At 40.9% G+C, this 22,699-nt stretch overlaps 1 protein-coding gene across 9 annotated transcripts in view; it reads left to right on the forward strand.

Moving 5' to 3' along the window:
• The window catches only part of RBMS3 (RNA binding motif single stranded interacting protein 3), an 802,311-nt gene that overhangs the window by 632,388 nt on the left and 147,224 nt on the right, over nt 1-22,699 (forward strand). For all 9 annotated transcript variants that reach the window (XM_010817553.4, XM_010817555.4, XM_010817556.4 and 6 more), the window contains exon 7: nt 5,105-5,211. In XM_010817553.4, coding sequence (XP_010815855.1) covers nt 5,105-5,211 — 107 coding nt within the window. The remainder of the gene's footprint in view (nt 1-5,104; nt 5,212-22,699) is intronic.

Consider the following 22,699-nt stretch of genomic DNA (forward strand, 5'->3'; position numbering starts at 1 on the left):
CAGTCTTATGGACTCTGTGGGAGAGGGAGAGGGTGGGAAGATTTGGGAGAATGACATTGAAACATGTAAAATATCATGTAAGAAACGAGTTGCCAGTCCAGGTTCGATGCATGATACTGGATGCTTGGGGCTAGTGCACTGGGACGACCCAGAGGGATGGTATGGGGAGAGAGGAGGGAGGAGGGTTCAGGATGGGGAACACATGTATACTGTGATGGATTCATTTTGATATTTGGCAAAACTAATACAATTATGTAAAGTTTAAAAATAAAATAAAATTTAAATAAATAAATAAATAAAAAATAAAACACCAGAATTGTAATTTAGGTAATAAAGAGATATTTTTTTAAAAGCCTGACCACAAACCCAATATAAATACTAGAAGTGTTTATATAAACTGCATGCTAAAAATTAAAAATCCTCATCTTCCTTGAGAGACAGCAGGAATTCTGCTATTATTAGTCATACATATTAGCTAAAGCATATGTCCATATCTACTTATAGATACAATGTTAGCAACATTTTTAGTGACTCAAAATTGAAGGTGTGTTAAGTTTTAAATAAAAACCAATACATAGTGTTTTGCATTAATTTTACTAAGCAAAATACTTGTTGTTGGTTTGTTTGCTTAAAATACAATAGCAAATCCTGTAAACCATTAGATTATTTTATCAGTGTATGCATCCAATGTTTTATGTTTAATACAAAGTTTGAAAGACTTGAAATACTCCACTAAGCAAGCAAATTGTAATTACTCCTTCAAAATTACCATGCAACTTTATTGCCATGCATTGTTATAATTATATTTTAAATTCCCCCCATTTATATGAGAAACCATAATGTCTTCTGGCACATTGCAATCTGTGGCTTATAACTGCATCTCACTTCCACAAAGGCCTTTTCTCCATTTAGCGTCTATTTTAACTACTGTTAAAAGAGACTAAACAAAATTAATTGGCATCGTAATACCGCAGTAAGGAAATTGTAGATAATATATTTCTCAGCTCCTGAAATCATTTCATTATTCAGAGGATTCGTGCTTGGCCTCTGAGATCTATTCCTCCTCCCTTAAGGAGTCAGTCATCATCACATCAGTGCTTCTCAAACTTCAGTGTGTACAGAAATCACCTTGGGATCCGGTGCAAACACAGATTTTAATTCAGTGTACTTGGGAAAGGGCCCCTGACTCTGCATCTCTAATAGGCTCCCATGCTCTGATACCATTACTGCCGGTCCTTGGCCAACACTTTGAAAAGCAGCACCATCAAGTATCCTGTAAATCTATGTGCAAGATGCCGTTAACAGCTTTCTCACACACACGCAAATACACACACAAATTTCACTCAGACCTTTACTCTAATCACTTCCCACCTTCCAGCCTGGAATTTGTTACTGTTAAAAGACTTAACACAAACAGAAACTGTTACCAAACTCAGTTTTGGCTGTTTGTTGCTATAAAGCCAATACTTGAGAAGCAAGTGTTGGCATGTAAGGTAAGGTTAGTTTATTCAGCAAGCCGGCACCTGGGGAGAAGTCAGACTCACGTCCCGGGATTCTGCTCAGCCATGAAAGTTTTCTGTTTTCATTTCTTGGATACTTATTCATTTATCTGTTTGGCTGCACCAGGTCGGAGGTGTGGCATGCAGGGTCTTGCTTGCGGCTCACAAACTCCTGGTTGCAGCACGTGGGAGCTAGATCCTGACCAGGGATTGCACCTGGGCCCCTCCATTAGGAGTTCCAGATCTTAGCCATTGGACCACCAGGGAAGTCCCATGAAAAATGTTAAAGAAATTGAAAGTTAATCTCTGTTAATCATTTGGGGAAGGGGTCAAAGTCTTTGTTATCTTCCACTGTGCATAGGCGGTTTTCTGATTGGTTGGTGATGAGATAATAGGGTGGTATCCAGGGATTTTGTGCCCAGTCTGAAGTTACCACCCTCTACCTGCATGGGGGCCTTAGTTCCTACAGAAGAACTGGAGATATGTTATCATCTATATTGCTTATGGTGAAACTAGGAGCCTGCCCCAGGATGGAAGTTCTGTTGTTTCTTGGCTGTTCCTCCCTTGTCTTCATATTGCCCCCCTTCTCTGATTAGCAACTGTTTGGACCTGTCCTTTGGATCTCAGGGAAGGTCAAGGAGCTGGAATGAAACCTATGTCCTACAAACAAGAAGTAGGGGACAGGAAAAGGATTTGTATCCAGTAGGGCCCCACAGGGTCCCACGCAGTTTCAAAATGTCATTCAATCTGTGAAAAAATTTGCCAAGTAAGCCCTAGGTAGTTACACTGTGAAGTGACATGGCTTCCAGAAGAATATGACATTTGAACTACATTTTGAAGGTTGCTTCATAATTTGCCAGACAAGTAGAGGGGCCAAGGTAGGGGGAGCCTGGAAAGGAAATTTCAGGCAGGAGAAAAAAGCATTTATAGGCTAGGGATCTGTAAACCCCTGGGGGAGGGGAGGAGACTGCTGAAAGGTAAGATTAAGGACACAGATTCTTATCTTCTAGTTGAGGAGTTTGGATGTTTATATCACAGGTGTTTAGAAATCACATGAGGACTAGAAGATTATATAAATCTGATTAATATAATTTACTAATGTTTTCTCTTCCGCTCTCAATAAAATGATCCCTTGGGAAACTAACAGAATGACATGCCTACAATTCAAAGATAATATTATGGATATTCCATCTTATTTTAATGACACTTTTGAACACTTGTTTCTGGGGTTTTATTTCTTTAATTCATTTAGTAAATCATTGTAGCCCTATCTTCTTTTCCATGAAAATCTGCTTCAAATTACTGAAATGACAGCAGATGTTTCAGCTTAGTAATGTCAATAAATACAAGTAGGTCATTGTCAGCATCCACAGCCTAACACTCTATGAAGATCCTCGAATATCAGGGTGGCTAAGACTTCGAGACTCTAGGATACTGTAAAACATCATTTGCAAAGATATCTCTGTTAGGGCTTCCCTTGTAACTCAGTCAGTAAAGAATCTGCCTGCAATGCAGGAGACCTGTGTTCGATTCCTGGGTTGGGAAGATCCCTTGGAGAAGGAAAATGGCAACCCACTCCAGCCAGTATTCTTGCCTGGAGAATCCCATGGACAGAGGAGCCTGGCAGGCTATAGTCCATGGGGTCGCAAAGAGTCGGACACGACTTAGTGACTAAACCACCCCCGCCTCTGTTGAAAGCTAAGGAGGTCTCACTCTGTGACTTTTTAAACTTCCCTTAGTGATAAAATATTTTTTTTGAAAGTTCTCTTTTCAATAATGGTAAACTTAAAGATAGGTTGAAAATCCAGAATCTTCTGGTCTATCTATCTTTGGTCCTTGTCTAGCTAGATTATTGTTGTGTGTATGTTAATCACTCAGTGGCATCTGACTCTTTGCGACCCCACGGACTGTAGCCCACCAGGCTCCTCTGTCCATGGGATTCCCCAGGCAAAAACACTCGAGTGGGTTGCCATTTGCTTCTCTAGGGGACCTTCCCAGCCCAGGGATCCAACCTGGGTCTCCTGTATTGCAGGTGAATTCTTTACCACTGTGCCACCTACATGTCCTGGTTATTGTTATCTGGTAGTATATGCTTCAAGGATGCATCTGCAAAATTGTTTCTTCTAGTGAGTAAAAGAAATCTTAAGTTGATTGCGTATTCAGGTTTTTCTTTTCCTGCAGTGCTGCTCCCCAATACCTTACCTTCCAAAGTTTCACCAATAAAAGGAACTTTTAAATGTACACACACACACACACACACATATATATGAGCTTCCCTGGTAGATCGGTGGTAAAGAATCCACCTGCCAATGCAGGAGATGCAGGCTCAATCCCAGGTCAGAACGATCCCCTGGAGAAGGAAAGAGTCATCCACTGCAGTATTCTTACCTGGGAAATCCCATGGTCAGAGGATCCTGGCAGGCTCCAGTCCATGGGGTCGCAAAAGAGGCAGACACGACTTAGTGACTAAGCAACAACACACACGTATATAGTCGGAGAGGAAAATAATTTTCTCTACCCCTTTGAGATATTGACTGAGACAACCCCTGTACTAAAAGGCAACTTAACAAGAGAAAAACAAACAGAAGTTTAATAATATGTATGCTTCCTATATCAGAGAAGGTGATGGCACCCCACTCCAGTACTCTTGCCTGGAAAATCCCATGGATGGAGGAGCCTGGTAGGCTGCAGTCCATGGGGTCATGAAGAGTCAGACACGACTGAGCGACTTCACTTTCACTTTTCACTTTCATGCATTGGAGAAGGAAATGGCAAGCCACTCCAGTGTTCTTGCCTGGAGAATCCCAGGGACGGGGGAGCCTGGTGGGCTGCCGTCTGTGGGGTCGCACAGAGTCAGACACGACTGAAGCGACTTAGCAGCAGCAGCAGCATGCTTCCTATATACATGGCAGATACTCAAAAACTGAGTATATCAGTCAGCAGTGCTGCATGGTAAAAGGCAAGGATACAGAGGAGAGCAAAGAATTAGTCCCACATGAGGGAGGTCACAAATTGGGCAGCATCCCAGCCAGCAGAGAGACAGGAGCTCCCAGGAGCTGTACAAAATGAAAACTGGAAGACATTCTAACAAAAAGTAGATGGGTTCTGGACAAGTCACTGTCTTTAAAGGGAAGGCAGGAGTCTACCAGGCAGGTGACCTCTGAGTGTTGACCAAGTCATTTCTGATTGACTGGTTTCAGATTCCACCTCTCAGAGAGGCTGAAACTGTACTTAAGTCTGTTCAGTGACAAAGGGTTTAGCATAAGTGACTCCATTTGGGGCTTGTCTTGTTTTTAACACCATCCTGATCAGAAGGGGTTGGTTCTTGTCTTCTTACTCTACCTCTAAGGCAAGTGCACATTCTGCTTAAACTGATTATTTTTCAACAATATTTGTTATATTCTTTGATGGTCTGCCAGTACTTTTTTGAAGCCCAGTTAGTTAGAACAGCGGCCAACAGAGTTGAAACTAAAAGGGGGCCAAATAGCTCTCCAGAAGCAAAAAAGACTTCAAAAGATATGCATTACAAAGCACTACTGTGACTCACATAATCACTTATTTTAAAGGGGATTTGCTAATGTAAAATTGGTTTCTTATCTTCCCAGCCCCTAGTGAGCCATTACTGTGCAAATTCGCTGATGGAGGACAAAAGAAGCGACAGAATCAAAGTAAATACACCCAGAATGGAAGGCCTTGGCCCAGGGAAGGAGAGGTGAGTCCTGACTGACCCTTGCTCAGAAACGTGGCCACAGACATCCCTCAGAAGGCTGGCAAGACAGACATACGGGGCCATGAAGAAACCAGGTCCCGTAGAAAACCAGATGGCTTCACAGGGGGCAAATGAGCAGACCTATATTGATTCAACCAGAACATGATTAGTGAAGGAGAATAGGACTTCCAGACTGACCCTAGTTCTGCACTGTCGTTAAATCCTCTTTCAACAAATGTGAAACCAATAGACATCAGTAGTTCCTGAAAGACTTAGCCACAAAGAATTGCTCCATAATTGTGTCATAGTTGTAAAATAAGGGTATGATTACTTAAGGAAATACTTTCAGTGATATCAACAGTGAGAGTTACATATTTGTGTTTGAAAGAAAATGAAGTTGGATTTATTTCATCCTACCATTAAGATGTTCTAGTTTTATTTATACATGTACTTAGAGCATGCCCAAATGTTCATACATGTGAGGATCTGTTTTTTATATGTACACATCAACATAAAATGTGACATTTTCTGTCGGTCAAGGAGAAAGAAAAGCTGGTACATACAGGGTTCTACTTTTCACAACAAGGAGAAGAGCATTCAACAGTTAATTACCCATTTAGTCTCCTAACACAAAACAGGAGAAAAGCAAGCTTATGGCTCCAATGCCACTTGGGGATGATTCCCTTTGGTTATTTTTGTTATAAGAAGACAAGGAGAATGTGTCGGGGCTTCTAAGAGGTCTTTTTCTTCTTTGTGAAATAGAATGGAGTTGTTTGAATGCCTTGAATAAATGCCACTTTATACTAAGCCCATCATTTCAACAGAAGAGCTTTATTTAGTATTTCTATTCAAAGCATCTACTTCATCCGTTTAGGTGGCATCCTACTTGGTGCAGCGTTTTGCACTTTCAATACTGAGATTACAGTTGTAAGGAAAGAAAAGAGGCGAGTTTTTTTACTCAGCAAAAACTTTAGCCGCTTTTCAGTTTCTAAAACTGTAGTCTGTTTTGAGTATTTCCATGTAGATCTCAAAGCCCCTTGTAAAGTAGGTAGCTAGGTTCAGATACTATGCAATCTGTAATTCATTACCTTAAAAAGAGAATGGCCATGGAGCACTTGAAGCTAATAAAAAGCGGGGGGTGGGGGGGGTGGTTCAGTACTTTAATTTGAGAAAGACAGTCTATGCTATGTCAAAAGAGAAGAGGCGGGGTGTGGCCATGTGCTTTTAGTGGGCAGTTTGTGATCAGCAGGTAGCCCCGCTGCTCCCAGAAGACAGCTGATCTATGATAGCGTTTTTTCACATTGGTCCCGTGTCAATCATCCATGGTCTCGAAGGACTCATTTGATCTTTCAAAATTTACTTGAGTCAAATGCTTGCTGATTAGAGATTTCTGGATCACAGACCATAACCCCAAAGCATCAATTTTTAACTAGATAACTTAGCACTGATGACTGGAATTACAGTTCCTGTATTATTACATTTACTGAATAGATGGCAGTTGTGGCAGGACTCCTCACTTGAGTCTACACTTCTTAGAAACCAAACCAATAAACGTAAAAGAAATATAACAAAGAACCCTCTCTGCTACTCTGTACAGAATCCAGGGCACTGGGTTCAGACATGACAAAGACCACATGTGCTGTGATTGCCAGGGAAGCACTGTGGGGTCAAGTTTAGGATCCAGAGCACTTATAATTTAAATGTAGGTTTTAAAGGTATATTCCTAATATTCATTTTCTGAAGTTGTTTTTTAAGAGCTACAGGTCTTCTTGAATGTGAGAATCAAGGACCATCATAAATATATCTGTGATGAATAGAAGCATATTCCAAGTATGTAGAGACATTCAGAGGCAAGAAATCAGAAAAAAAAATGGCATGAACTAAAATTACACTTATCAGATATTTTGGTTTTGAGATAAGTGTTTTAATTTTTATACCATGACTATGGTCTTAGAAGTAGATACACCAAAAATATTGGGTTACTTTGCCCATTATTATGTTAATATGTATTTTTTCTTGTATTTCCCCTTGGCATTGTACTTGCTAGAGTAAAAGATGTGTGTATGTAAGTATGGTGTGTAAGGTATGACATCATGCAAGTTAATCCTGTGTAAGCAATATTTAATCATTTCTTAGAAAGCTATCCATTCTAATTATTGTATTTCATTGTTTCTAAGACACACATTTTTGTTGTTGTTTTCCATGTTTTAAAGCTGCTGAAAGCTCTTATTAGACCTTATTGTAGTATTACAAAACAGTTGCATTTGCTCCTGTTAGTCACCTGGGGGGTACTACCTGCATTCTCTGCTTTCGGTCTTTGACCACATAGATGGTATCAACTGAAAGTGTAACCAAAGCAAGGATGTGGGTCAGATTCTTGGGGGAGATTTTTTTTTATTTGCTTCCTTCCCTCATCCAAATTGAGACATGCATCTTCCCTTGAAGTCCATTTCTGGTGGGCAGTTTTGTTTCTCATTTGTCTTGTAGCCCTTGTAGTCTCCAGCTTTATAAGGAGATCATTTTGGGTGTTTGTTTCTGCTTGTTTGTGTTATTGTGTAAAATAATGGTTGCCTTAGAATCCACCTGCAAAGAGAGAGAACCCAGGGAGACCTGGGTTCAATCCCTGGGTTGGGAAGACCCCCAGAGAAGGGAATGGATACCCACTCCAGTATTCTTGCCTGGAGAAGTGGACAGAGCCATGGACAGAGGAGCAGAGTCAGACGCAACTGAACAACTAACGTTAACACTAGATAAAATTAAAAAATTATAATGTAGGTCCTGATTTTTGAGGCCCTGAGATCATAGTGCAGATTGAGGCTGCTGTTTACTTGTCCTGTCTGTACAGTCAGGTAAAAAATGACAGTGTGAGAAGGATTTCTGAGCCAATGCTTCAAACACAAAACCAGTGGATTGCAAGGAACTTCAAAGTGCCTTAAACATGACAATTGATAGGCTAATTAAACTTTTCATTTATGATTTAAAGCTGTTTTATTCTGGGTGGCATTTTGATAACAGTTATTTTGGCATAGTTTGATGAAATGCTAATACTGAACCCATCATACACATTAATTAATGTAAATTAGCCAGGTTTTGAAATATAGGTACATGCTGGTGGACCTATTTTTGCATAAGTGAAAAACACTGAAATATTTGAAAGTTATGAACTAACCTCTCAAGTGACACCCAAAGCTGGAGCAGAAGGGTCGGGAGTGGGGCTGTGAGCCTTCTCTTTCCAAGGGCTCAAACGGTCTTACCATTTTCTAACACTGATTTCACTTTATTTATTTGTGGCTGCACGGGGTCTTTGCTGCTGCACATGGGCTTTGTCTAGTTGCAGTGCTTGGGCTTCTTGTGGGCGCTGCTCTTGTTGCAGAGCACGGGCTCCAGAGGGTGGGCCCAGGAGTCGTGGCGTGCAGTCTTAGTTGGCCTGCAGCATGTGGGATCTTCCTGGACCGAGGATTGAATCCCTGTCCCCCCCATTGGCAGCAGACTCTTAACTACTGGACCAAAAAGACCACCATAACAAATAGGTGATCAGTGATTTTTGATATGATTATTGTGATTGTTTTGGGGCACCATGAACTGTGCCCACATAAGACAGTGAACTTAATCTATAAATATGTGTGTTCAGACTGCTCCACTGACCAGCCATTTCCCTGTCTGTGTCCTCTCCTGGGGCCTCCCTGTTCCCTTAGACACAGCAACACTGAAATTAGGCCAATTAACGGCCTCTATGTGTTCAAGCATCCCATGTCCCTCACTTTAAATCAAAAGCTAGAAAAAAAAAATTAAGTTTAATGAGGAAGGCATATTTAAAGCCCAGAGAAATGGAAAGTTAGACCTTTTGTGCCAAACAGTTAGCCAAGTATTGACCACAAAGGGAAAATTCTTCAAGGAAATTGTAGTGCTACTTCAGTGAACACATGGATGATGAAACACATGAAAAGCAACCCGTCTTATTGCTCACATGCAGAAAGTTTTAGTAGTCTGGATAGAAGATCAAGCCAGACACAACATTCCCTTAGGCCAATACCTAATCCAGAGCCAGGCCCTAACTCTCCTCAGTTCTAAGAAGACCGAGAGAGGTGAGGAAGCTGCAGAAGAAAAGTCTAAAGTAAGCATAGGCTGGTTCATGATGCTAGTTTAAAGAAAAAAAGAAGAAGCTGTCTCTGGCTAAGATAATTCATGAATATTGCTGCACTAAACAACAGATTTTCAGTGTAGACACAACAGTCTGCTATTGAAAGAGGCTGCCATCTAGGACTTTTCATAGCTGGAGAAGAGAAGTCAGTTCCTGGCTCCAAAAGACAGGCTGACTCTCTCTTGTTAGGGGCTAATGAAGCTGGTAATATGGAGTTGAAGCCAAAGTATCCAAGGCTGGATACTACAGATGTGCTGGAGACATACAGACAGATTCCCTACCCTCTGGTAACCTAAAATGGCAAAGTAGGAGGTTCAAAGTAGAATCGAATATCATTTAGTGTTTCAGAAATAAAACCACTCACTGTAACTGGCTTCATACTTATAAACAGGTTAAGAAAACCAAAGCCAAATAACAACAAAAACAAACAAAAAACTAACAAGAACAGTAGTCACTAGAGTATCAACTCACATCTGTCTTGTTGCTAACCATTAACTATTCGTTTGATTGACTGACTATTTTTTCAGGGTAAGTAGCTGAGCAATTGATTTGTATGCATTTAAATCCCCCATATCTCCCCAGAGTTGGAAAGCTCTACCTTGTCACCTGTCTAGCGGATGCATCCATGTCCTTGGATGTTGGGTGGCTCAGAGAGAATAAAGTTAAGAGAAGTAACTTAAGCTTTGGAGTGTTATTTAACAAAATTTCAGTCCCTCTGTAACATACCCATTTAAAATAACAACTCTTCCTAAATTTTAAGGAATCATGGGTGTCAACATCTGTGATGTGCTCAGAATTGTTTGCTTTAGATCATAATTTACCAGGCATAATACTTGAGTGACTAAAGGGCCAAGCTCTGGCCCTCTCAAGCTGAGTGACGTCTCTGTTCCCCCATCAGTAGAAAGAGATTGGTTGACAGCACACCCTTGGTGAATGGGAGGATTAAATGAGGTGTTGAAGGTACGGTAGTGGGCACAGTGTCTGGCAACTTGTACTTAAGTATTAGCTACTATTAAACTACCATAATATCATCACTCACACAACTCAGGGCTGTTTAACCTGAAAGCCTCACTATGCATTTCACATGGCTTGACTGTGTCAATCCTTAATTTCCAGTTTTATGCTACATCTATTTATTTCCCAAATATTATTATTGTTAATGATGTAACATGTTTGAAAGAAAATCTACTGTTCATATCACTTTCCAGCTGAATTTTTGACTTAAAAATATATCCTCAAACAAGTAGAAATGAATTTGACTTTGACCAATATTGTTAATGTTTCATAAGATCATATTCATAATCATTATTTGCATTCAAGAATTATTTAGCACTGAAGCGTTACATGGTTTTCAGATTTCTAGCCAATTTTCTCTTGAAGTTCATGTAATCAAAAAAGCCAAGAGCTGGCAAGGGGAGGGGACTTGGATGGAGAAGATGAAAGAAAAACGCAAAAGTAAAAGGAAAGCATGAACCCTTGCTAGATACCAAGGAGAAGACTGAGCTACTGAGAACTGATAGATAATATGGTTGGTGTTTTTAAAGGGAAAGAGGATAAATTATTAACCAACCTGTTCTGCCAAATAATGGCAGTTATGAATGTTTATGCAACCTCTGTGGTTATGAAGAGTACATGCTCAAGTACTTTCCAGTATCTTTCAAAACTATTATCTTCAAAAGAAGAAGCATTCTGATACCACGTAAGTGACTTTCTGGACTTAACAAAGAATTAGGGGACTTCCCTGGTGGTCTAGTGGCTAAACCTTCAAGCTCCCAATGCAGGGGGCCCGGGTTTGATCCCTGGGAACTGGATCCCATATGTCACAGCTAAGACCCAGTGCAGCCAAATAAATAAATATTTAATTTGAAAAAACAAAGAATTAGGAAGCAGGAATTTTCTTGCATATTCTACAGGCTTCATAGTGCTAAACGTAAATAATCTTTAGGTTTCTATACCCTAATCTATTTCAAGGGTGAGGTTACCAAATTCTTCTATGTAAGGAATTTTTAGAGTCCTTATAAGCAGTGGTATTAACTTACAAAATTTCCTTTTGTTTAGTGAAACACTCAGACTCATGAAATAACCAACAAAGAAAGATACAATTTGTGGGCTCCAAATGTGTATATTTATCCCACTTACTAAAATGTATTTGCTACCCAGCATCAGTATTCCCAGTGCTTTCATGGTCATTTTTTAAAAAAATATTTATTTTATCTGTGTGGGTGCACCGGGTCTTAACCACAGCATGTGTGATCATTGATCTTCGTTGCAGCATGCGGGAATCTTGAACTGTGACATGTGAACGCTTCGGTGCAGCACGTGGGATCTCATTCCCTGAACAGGGGTCAAACCCAGGCTGCCGGCACTGGGAGCACTGAATCTCAGGAACTGGACCACCAGGGAAGTCCCCTTTCTTAGTCATTTCAATTCGTGCAGAACAACGAAAAGTTTGAGTCACCAAATACGCGCTCCCAGCTGAGGCTGAACACGTGACACTTTGCCTTCTTGTTTCAGTTCTTATACTATTAAATAGTGTCCTTATTTAGGGCTACATTTTTTTTTAACTTTTAAGTTTGTATTGGGGTATAGCCAATTAACAATGTTGTGATAGTTTCAGATGGACAGCAAAAGGTCTCAGCCATACATACACATGTATCAATTCTCCCCCGAACTCCCCTCCCATCCAGGCTACCAAATAACATTGCATGGAGTTCCATGTGCTATACAGTAGGTCCTTGTTGGTTATCCATTTTAAATACAGCAGTGTGTATATATTCGTTCCAAACTCCCTAACTATCCCTTCCCTCCCCCATCCTTCCCCCCAAAATCATAAGTGCATTCTCTAAGTCTGTGAGTCTGCTTCTGTTTAGTAAGTTCATTTGTGTATATTTTTTTAGATTCCACGTATAAGGGATGTCATATGCTCTCTCTCCTTCTCTGACTTGCTTCACTTGGTATGGTAACCTCTAAGTCCATGCATGTTGCTGCAAATGGCATTATTTCATTCTTTTTAACGACTGAGTAATATTCCATTGCATATATGTACCGCTTCTTCTTTATCCGTTCATCTGTCAGTGGACATTTAGGTTGCTTCTCTGCCTTGGCTACTGTTAACAGTGCAGCAGTGAGCATTGGGGTACATGTATCCTTTCAGATCATGCTTTTCTCCTGATGTATACTCAGAAGTGAGATTGCAGGGTCATATAGTAGCTCTACTTTTAGCTTTTTAAGGAAACTTCATCCTGTTTTCCACAGTGGCTGTACCAATTGACATTCCCACTGACAATGTAGAAGGGTTCCGTTTCCCCACACCCTCTCTAGCATTTGTTGTTTGGGGGCTTTTTGATGATAGCCGTTTTGACTGGTGTGAAATGATATCTCATTGTAGTTTTGATGTGCATTTCTCTAATAATTATAAATGTTGATCTTTTCATGTGTCTCTTTGCCATCTGTATGTCTTCTACGGAGAAATGTTTATTCAGGTCTTCTCCCCATTTTTTGAGTGGGTTGTTTGTTTTGATGCTATTGAGCATCATGAGCTGTTTGTAAATTTTGGAGACTAATATTTGTCTGTCATATTATTGGCAAATATTGTCTCCCAGTCTGTTGGTTGTCTTTTTGTTTTATTTATTGTTTCTTTTGCATTGCAAAAGCTTTTGGATTTATTTATTTATTTCGAGGCTAATTACATTACAATATTGTAGAGGGTTTTGCCATACATTGACATGAATCAGCCATGGGTGTACTCGTGTTCCCCATCCTGAAGCCCCCTCCCACCTCCCTCCCTCTCCATCCCATCCCTCTGGGTTGTCCCAGTGCACCGTCCTTGAGTGCCCCGTTTCGTGCATTGAACTTGGACTGGTGATCTGTTTCACATACAGTAATATACATATTTCAATGCTCCCATTTGTTTATTTTTGTTTTTGTTTCCATTATTCTGGCAGATGGGTCGAAAAGGATATTGCTGCAATTTATGTCAGAGAGTGTTTTACCTTTGTTTTCCTCTAAGATTTTTATAGTGTTCAATCTCACATTTAGGCCTTTAATCCATTTTGAGCTTATTTTTGTGTATGGTGTAAAGAATGGTCTAATTTCATTTTTTACATGGAGCTGTCCAGTATTCCCAGCACCATTTGTTGAAGAGACTGTCTTCCCAGCATTGTGTAATCTTGCATGGTTTATCATAATTTAACTGATGATAGGTGCATGGATTTATTTCTGCATTTCTATCCTATTTCACTGATCTGTATTTCAATTTTTGTTCAAGTACAATACTTTTTTGATGTCTATAGCTTTGTAGTATAGTCTGAAGTCAAGGAACCTGATTCCTCCAGCTCTGCCTTTCTTTCTCAAGATTGTTTTGGCTATTTGGGGGTTTTTGTGTCTCCATACAAATTTTAAGGTTTTTGTTTTAGTTCTGTGATAAAACATGCCATTAGTAATTTGATAGAGATTGTATTGACTCTGTACTTTGCATTGGTAGTATAGTCATTTTGACAATATTGATTCTTCCAATCCACGAACATGGTATATCTTTTCATCTGTTTCTCTCTTCTTTGATTTCTTTCACCAGTGTCTTATAGTTTTCACAGTACCAGTTTTTGTCTCCTTTGGTAGGTTTATTCAGAGGTATTTTATTGTTTTTGATATGATGGTAAGCAGAATTGTTCCTTGAATTTCTTTTTCTAATCTTTCATTGTTAGTGTATAGAAATGCAACAGATTTCTATCTATTAATTTTGTAACCTGCAACTTTATCAGACTCAATGATGAGTTCTAGGAGTTTTCTGGTAGTGTCCTTAGGATCTTCTGTGTATAGTATTATGTCATCTGCAAACAGTAACACTTAAACTTCTTTTTCAGTTTGGATTCCCTTTACTTCTTTTTTTTCTCTAGTTGCCATAGCTAGGACTTCCAAAACTATGTTGAATAAAACTGGTGAGAGTGGACATCCTTGTCTTGTTCCTGATCTTAGAGGAAATGCTTTCAGCTTTTCACCACTGAGCATGATATTAGCTGTAAGTTTGTCATATGCGTCCTTTATTAAGTTGAGGGAAGTTCTGTCTATGCTAGGGCTACATTTTTGCTTGTTCATGCTTTTTATTGGTGTTTTCCATTTTTAAAGTGGCCCTAAATTGTAGTTTTGAAGTGCTGTCTGCTGTCTGTTTCTAAGTGAAAGAATCCATAATGTGCCTTGTGGAGAAAATACGGAAAAATGGAGATAGGCTTCCTTGAGGCATTACTTAGAGTGCTGTTGCCCATGAGCTCAATGTTAATGAATAAACAATATATATTAAATATGGTGTCTTTAGACAGATATAAAACAAGGTTTTTTATTGATGAGTTGGTGAAAATGTTGTGACCAGACCTGACCTTGTATTTCCTCTAAGAGCAGTGAGTAGGTATTCACTAATTCACTGTTCATGGTGACTTCATAGAATATAATTACTTCAAATAACAAGAATACATTCTATCTTTTTTGTTCACTGTTGTTAAGTCAGATGCAGTCTCTTGGTTAAGTTTTTCTGTCTCCCATTCATGTAAAAAGCAATTTGCTTGGATATGAAAATTAACTCCTACCAGCGTATGAGTCAACTGTCTTTATTTGAAGAATTGTGTTATAGTCTATCATCAGTTTTTATGGATTTGAAGACATTAGTTCTTCCTCTATTCAACAAATATGTATAAAACTTTCTAAGGAATTTGGGGAAAGTTCCGATCCTATGTTCATTAATTTATTGAGTCTATGAGTGACTAGTAGACTTGGAATTATTTCATAAATGAGATCAGTCCTGGGATTTCTTTGGAAGGAATGATGCTAAAGCTGAAACTCCAGTACTTTGGCCACCTCATGCGAAGAGTTGACTCATTGGAAAAGACTCTGATGCTGGGAGGGATTGGGGGCAGGAGGAGAAGGGGACGCCAGAGGATGAGATGGCTGGATGGCATCACCGACTCGATGGACGTGAGTTTGGGTGAATCCAGGAGTTGGTGATGGACAGGGAAGCCTGGCATGCTGCAATTCATGGGGTCACAAAGAGTCGGACACGACTGAGCAACTGAACCTAATTGAACTGATGAATGACTAGTAGACTTGGAATTATTTCATAAAGATCCTTAAACACTTGACCCAGTATAGAGATTCACATTCTTGCTATCTTCCCTAGCAAGAAAAATCTGATACATTGAGTTATTTCTACTATCATTTGTATCATTATTATCTACTCACCTGTTTGCATATAATAAGGGCATGTTGTCCTGCAGGAACCAAATCCAGTCACATTCATATGGCCAATGTTGATGCTGAAGGGCACATAGACATCTGTGGAAGTAACAGCAAACATGCTCCATAAAACCTGGAGAAAAGAGGCAATCCTTCTAGCCACCATTCATAGGGAGCCCTCACAACAGAACATTTCATTGAGTTTCTTGAAAGCATTTGGTTGTCACTAGGTATCAGCAATGATACTGTAAAGCACGTGCCTGGAGACACTCGTAGAAGTGAGGAAGACAAGGCAGAACTCACGTACGTGGCCCCCCGCCTTTAGTTGGATCTTTTATGACCAGTGCATCCTGCTTAGAAACTATTTGATCAATCACCAGTCCTTCATATTAACTCACTATTGAGCAGAGATGTATTAATACATCTTTTGTTACCTGAATGTTATTGAGCAGAGATGTTTTGGTATTTACTTACATAACATCATTGGCCACAGGTGTTACTTTCTTTAAAAATTCCCTGGTCAATGATGTGTTAAGTATAAGAAGAACCTGACAACAGGCTCAGGATTTCACCATTTCTGTTAGCTTTCAAGCCATATTGACTGCAATTTTATTTTGCAATACTGAACATCAGAAAATTTGTTTCAGAGATATTGAATTAAAGTCCTGCCCTGTTGAGCTATTAGAAGTAATACATTGAAGAGAAACTGAAGTACAGTTACCTACGAAATAGTGTATCTAAAGAATTATTTGAAAAACTTAGTAATAATTGCATGTAAAATTCAGGTTATATTCAGCTGTATTCTATGAAAGTAGAAATATCAGCGATATAATTCACTATTGTTTCCATTGGCTATATCACAGTGCATGACAGTTACTTGTCCAATTCTTTTCTTTAATGAGACCTTGGGGGAATAGTTAAGATGTATCTGTCAACATACCTAGGTTCTGCAAATAGTCCTTTTAACTTTGAAGTAAAGAGAATTTTTACGTATATGATCTTGAAAAGAGAAATCGTCTGTTAGGAGACATGACAGCACTTGGAGTTAAGTGTGATAACCAGCCCACCAGATGTGGTTCTTTTTGCATTTCATCTGTTTTGCCTGCAATTTGGAGAGCAGACTCAAGGTGAACGACCCTTCTAACCTCAAAAGAATTCTTCCCATTGGCACACGAATTCTCAGTCACTCAGCATGAAAGCTTTCTTAGTTAAGTGTCCTTATTTTAAACCTGCCAGCTCTAATATTTACTAACCTATGATCACTAAAGGTAAAAGGCAAATCTTGTAAATTCCTGTGATAGTGTAAGTTTGGATAAAATATGATTGATGATGAGCTCTTGTCCTCTGCCTCCTCTCTACTCCCAAGCAAGAGGCTAGAAAAACTCACTTGTATTCTTGGGGAGGAGGGGTGGGGGAATTAGGAGGGGCTCAAGTTGGAGAAGGCAATGGCACCCCACTCCAGTACTCTTGCCTGGAAAATCCCATGGACAGAGGAGCCTGGTAGGCTGCAGTCCTTGGGGTCATGAAGAGTCGGACATGACTGAGCGACTTCACTTTCACTTTTCACTTTCATGCATTGGAGAAGGAAATGGCAACCCACTCCAGTGTTCTTGCCTGGAGAATCCCAGGGATAGGGGAACCTGGTGGGCTGCTGTCTATGGGGTCACACAGAGTCGGACACAACTGAAGTGACTTAGCAGCAGCAGCAGCAAGGCTGAGAAGATTACATCAAGCATTTACAAGGAGAAAGGCTGATGGTTGGTTAGCATGTCTCCTGTGGACGCTTGATGCAGTCCCCGTGGATAAGGGCAGCTGTGACAGTACCAGTCAACTGGGGGGACTTCTTGAATGGTTGGCACTGTCTTGGCAGCTCACCAGTCACAAGATGCAGAGTGGTTCCCATCAAATTTTTTTAAATTTATTTATTTTACTTTTGGCTGTGCTGGGCCTCCATTGCTGTGCAGGCTCTGTCTAGTGTGGAGAGCAGGATCTACTCTGATTGCAGTTCACGGGCTTCAAAATGCTGTGGCTTCTCTTGTTGCAGACATGGGTTTTAGGGCTGTGGACTCAGTAGTTGTGAAGCATGGGCCTGGTTGCCCTGCAGCATGTGGAATCTTCCCAGACCAGGGATCGAACTCATGCCTGATGCTTTGGCAGGCAGATTCTTAACCACTGGACCACCAGGAAGTCCCCTATCAATATGTAAGCTGAAGCTTACAACTTCCATGTGACATCAAATCATATCTGGGACCTGGAAGGATACAGATAATTTAGCTAGATACCCGAGCCTTTCGCCTGTCTAGCTGCATGGGCTCGCCCTGGAAGCAACCTCAACATCTTATATTTTTTACCTGATTTGCCTGTGTGGGGTTTAATAATATGTACACTGCAACACTGGCTCTAAAACAACAATCAGTTAAAGACAAAATACTATTTTAAATACCACTAAAAAAGAGGAGAAACTTGCCAAACTCTCAAATGCCATCAAGTATCCTTTTAGCCTCGATTTCACAGATGTTAAAAAGTAAAGCAAAACTGTGTCTTGAAATCTACGAAGATCAGTCATTTAGACTGAGGTGAAAACAGAAGCAGCTACATAAAATATGGCAATGTTCTCTTGTCTCTTTTATAATTATCAATCAAGGCTTCATTTAACTTTGGTTCTAATGACAAACTCAGACTAGATCTCCCCAGACTTTGAGACCTTTAGCTACATGATGCCGTGCAGGTGGCGCTGGTGGTAAAGAACCTGCCTGCCAGTGCAGGAGACAGTAGAGACGCAGGTTCGATCCCTGGGTCAGGAAGATCCCCTGGAGGAGGACATGGCCACCCACTCCAGTATTCTTGCCTGGAGAACCCCATAGACAGGGGAGCCTGGCAGGCTATAGTCCACAGGGTTGCAAAGAGTCAAAAACGACAGGAGTGACTTAGGGTGTGCCCACACACATAATGCTATGATTCCTTTTATTCTGCCTCCCTTTGAACAATGCTTTTTGTGTGTGTGCAGTCATAGATTTTTGCAGCCTTCCAGTCTTAATTCTGTCTGCATCTTTTTTATCTTGTCCTTTTCTATTGCTGGAAAGGGGACAACATCTCTGTCTGATATGAATGTTATAGCAAAAGCTGGAAAGAAGAAATATCATCATGGCAGAGTGCATAAGCAGCAGCATAACTCCCCATCACGGTCTTTTCTCGAACACAAGGAGGCAGATCTTCTCTATTCTTGGTGTAGTTTTGCTTTTTTTTTTTAAATAAGTGAGACGTCTCCTGCATTTCATTTAATTGATTCCTGACACACCTCTGGATATTTCAAGATGACTTTTAGCAGTCTCCTATTCTCTGCTTTCAGGATCAGGCACCTGGATAAGGAGGGGCCTCAAGTCCCTCTTGGATTCCTGCTGGTATTATGGTTCAAGTGCACGAGCTACCTTGTTACATCAGGAAACTCTCTCAGTGACCCCAATAATCACTTTTCTTCTTCCTATCTCTGCTAATCAATCAAGGGCTTAGATACTGTCTTTAGAAGTTCAATTGAGTTCAGTTGAGTTTTTTTTAAGGAAATCTTACGGGTAAAATAAAAATTCAAAATACCCCAGTTCCATTTTCAGATACATGTTTGGGACTTCCCTGGCATTCTAGTGGTTGGAGGTCTGCACTTGTGCTGCAGGGGGCACAGGTTCAATCCCTGGTGGGGAGACAAGATCCTGCATGTGGTGTGGCACAGCAAAAAAAAAAGAGCAAGACCCAAATATAAGTTTAACTGAAGTCCAAATTCAATATTTTCAAGTCATATATTCATTTACTAATGCATTGAACAAACATTTGATGAGTCTGTTATGTTCCCATAACTGGCCTGGGAAGAAGAGATACCACGATGGAATCAGCCAGGAGCCCGTTTAGGAGAGGCACACAGATGGCATGTTGGTCACACTCACTCCCACCCTGCATCACGGGGGCAGAGCAAAGGCAGGGGTTAATGCTTCTCGGAGGCAAATGGCTTTCAGAGGCCATGACATTTAGTCTGAAGCTGGAGAAGGGAAAGCCCACATTCCCTCAGTGCTACACAGAGTTTCCACAAAGGCCCAGAGGTCACACCACAGGACAGGGTGAGTGTCCATCTGAGTTGGTGAAGGGTGGGGTCTGGAATTGCACAGGAAGTTGGTGGAGGTCAGAGGTACATACACATTTGATCCTGAAGGGCTCTGTAAGCTGTGAGTTATCCCTTAGGTGACACCATGCTGCTTGGATCTGCCCGTTGTAAGAACAAATTTCACAGCACAGTGTTATGACTGGTGGATTGAAAGGAAGGTGGAAGCAGAGGCTGAAGAGAGTATTTTTTTATGAAAGGATAGTAGTAAACGCCCAAATAAGAAATGATAACTTTAGAAGATACTGACGATACATACACTTACTAATTAATCTTGGCAATGATTGTCTGGAACTCAGTTTAGATACTTTATTTTGAGACAAGATTTTGGCCTTCCTGATAAACAGTAGTTGGGATCAGAAGGAGAGAGAAGGAGGGAAGCCCTGGTCCTGAGCGCTGACATCTCAAAAGCAGATGGGACGAGTAACACCAGAGAAGAACAAGCGCTGTGAGTGATCAGAAGGAAATTAGGGGAGAGGCTCACAGTTTTGAGGGCTCAGGAATTACGAAGATTAGAGAGTGTACTGTGAGCCAGTTCACAGGTGGGTTGGCCTCTTTCACGGGACAGTTTCTAGGATTTCTGCCCCATCCAGGACCATGCAGTATTGGCTCCCTTCTGTAGGTTTGGACATTTTCCTGTCTCCCATCTCATTTGTTCCTCACCTTTTCTTTAGAGGGACTTCCCTGGTGACTCAGACAGTAAAGAATCTGCCTGCAATGTGGGAAACCAGGGTTCGACTCCTGGTTTGAGAAGATCCCCTAGAGAAGGGAATGGCTACCAACTCCAGTATTCTTGCCTGGAGAATCCCGTGGACAGAGGAGCCTGGCGGGCTACTGTCCATGTGTCACGAAGAGTCAGACACAACTGAGAGACTCACACATTCACACATTTCTCTTTAAAAGAGGGCCTGGCTGCTCGCAGCCCAGGGAGCATCCCTTCAGCAGATGAGAGCAGATACCTGCCTTACATGGTTGACTGCCTCTCGCCGGAGACACAGACCACCCAGTGGCCATGTATCCATGGCAGAACTGTTCCAGTAAAGCCCCACCACTTGCCTCTTCTGAAAGCCAGGAGGTCATCTTTTACATCCCCATTCAGCAAGAGCCCCTGACCTCAGTTTTGCCCTGAGCATGTTATTTCATAGGATTACTGGCGCTCTCAACTGAAGAAGGTGAAAGCCCTTTCTTTGGCCAAAAGCTTGACTGGTCATTGATCATTTTGTGGTTTTCTGGTGATTTTTATTGATTGCTCTGAATGGCTTGGATATCCACACTTCAGGGATCACATGTGACACCTTCAACTTCTCAGTCAGTTTGTGCTTTGGATTTATAAAATTTTACTGACTTCCACCACTAGAGTCACTGTACCATTAATCTTGTAGTTTCAGCCTTTATTCTTGACCCCCTGCCATTCTCAAGCTAGTAAAATATAAATATAACAAAGTTATACTACAGAGACATTACTTTGCCAACAAAGGTCCATCTAGTCAAAGCTATGGTTTTTCCAATAGTCATGTATGGATGTGAGAGTTGGACTGTAAAGAAAGCTGAGCACCAAAGAATTGATGCTTTTGAACTGTGGTGTTGGAGAAGACTCTTGAGAGTCCCTTGGACAGCAAGGAGATCCAAGCAGTCCATCCTAAAGGAAATCAGTCCTGAATATTCATTGGAAGGACTGATGATGAAGCTGAAACTCCAATACTTTGGCCACCTGATGCAAAGAGCTGACTCCTTTGAAAAGACCCTGATGCTGGGAAAGATTGAAGACGGGAGGAGAAGGGGCCGACAGAGGATGAGATAGTCGGATGGCATCACCGACTCAGTGGACATGAGTTTGAGTAAGCTCCGGGAGTTGGTGATGGACAGGGAGGCCTGGCGTGCTGCAGTCCATGGGGTTGCAAAGAGTCAGACACAACTGAGCAACTAAACTGAACTGATACTACAAAGGTTTCACTACAGTAGCCATGCTGCTGCTGCTGCTGCTGCTAAGTCGCTTCAGTTGTGTCCAACTCTGTGCAACCCCATGGACTGTAGCCTACCAGGCTCCTCTGTGCATGGGATTTTCCAGGCAAGAGTACTGGAGTGGGGTGCAATTGCCTTCTCCTACAGTAGCCACACCTAAACATTTATAATGCATTATAATTTGAGTCATTTTCACATATCATTTTTGTTGCTGTTTAGTCCCTAAGTCATACCTAACTCTTTGCAACCCCATAGCCCACCAGGCTCCTCTGGTCATGGGATTCTCCAGGAGATCTTTCTAACCCAGGGACTGAACCCAAACCTCTGCCTCAGCAGAAGGATTCTTTATCACTGAACCACCAGGAAACCCTCTGCTGTAAAGAAACCGCCTACCAATGTAGGAGACCTGGGTGCCATCCCTGGATTGGGAAGATCCCCTGGAGGAGGGCATGGCAACCCATTCCAGTATTCTTGCCTGGGAAATTCAATGGACAGAGGAACCTGGTGGACTGCAGTCTATGGGGTTGCCAGGGTCAGACACGACTTAGCAACAAATATAATTTTTAAGTTGTTTTATTTCATTTATTGAGTTCTTATGATAACCAGCTAACAGTTGCAAATAGGGTTTAAATTAGTTGCAAGAATTAAACTCTTTAAAAATGATACCCAGAAAACCAAGTTATCCTTTTCTTCATTGGCTTCCTGAACTTCTCTTGTGCTAATTCAGTACACAATGGTAACTAAAATATATGATGACATTTACTACCTATTTATTAAAGGTTGCATTAAATCTGATCTTAGAAGATTGGATATTTTTGTAATTATTCATTTGTAACTAATCCAGTTACTTCCCTAGTACTTCCCTAGTGGGTACATTTTAAGCAGCATTTCATAATTATTACCTCTTCATTTAAAATGATGAATATCAAATATCTAGCTCCTAAGTCAAACTGACATGTCTCAATGTATCCACTATATTTATTGGAAATAATTTTGGTATCTTATGTTGACCAAACAAG

The sequence above is a fragment of the Bos taurus genome, chromosome 22 (genome assembly GCF_002263795.3).
Source record: "Bos taurus isolate L1 Dominette 01449 registration number 42190680 breed Hereford chromosome 22, ARS-UCD2.0, whole genome shotgun sequence".
Lineage (NCBI taxonomy): Eukaryota > Metazoa > Chordata > Mammalia > Artiodactyla > Bovidae > Bos > Bos taurus.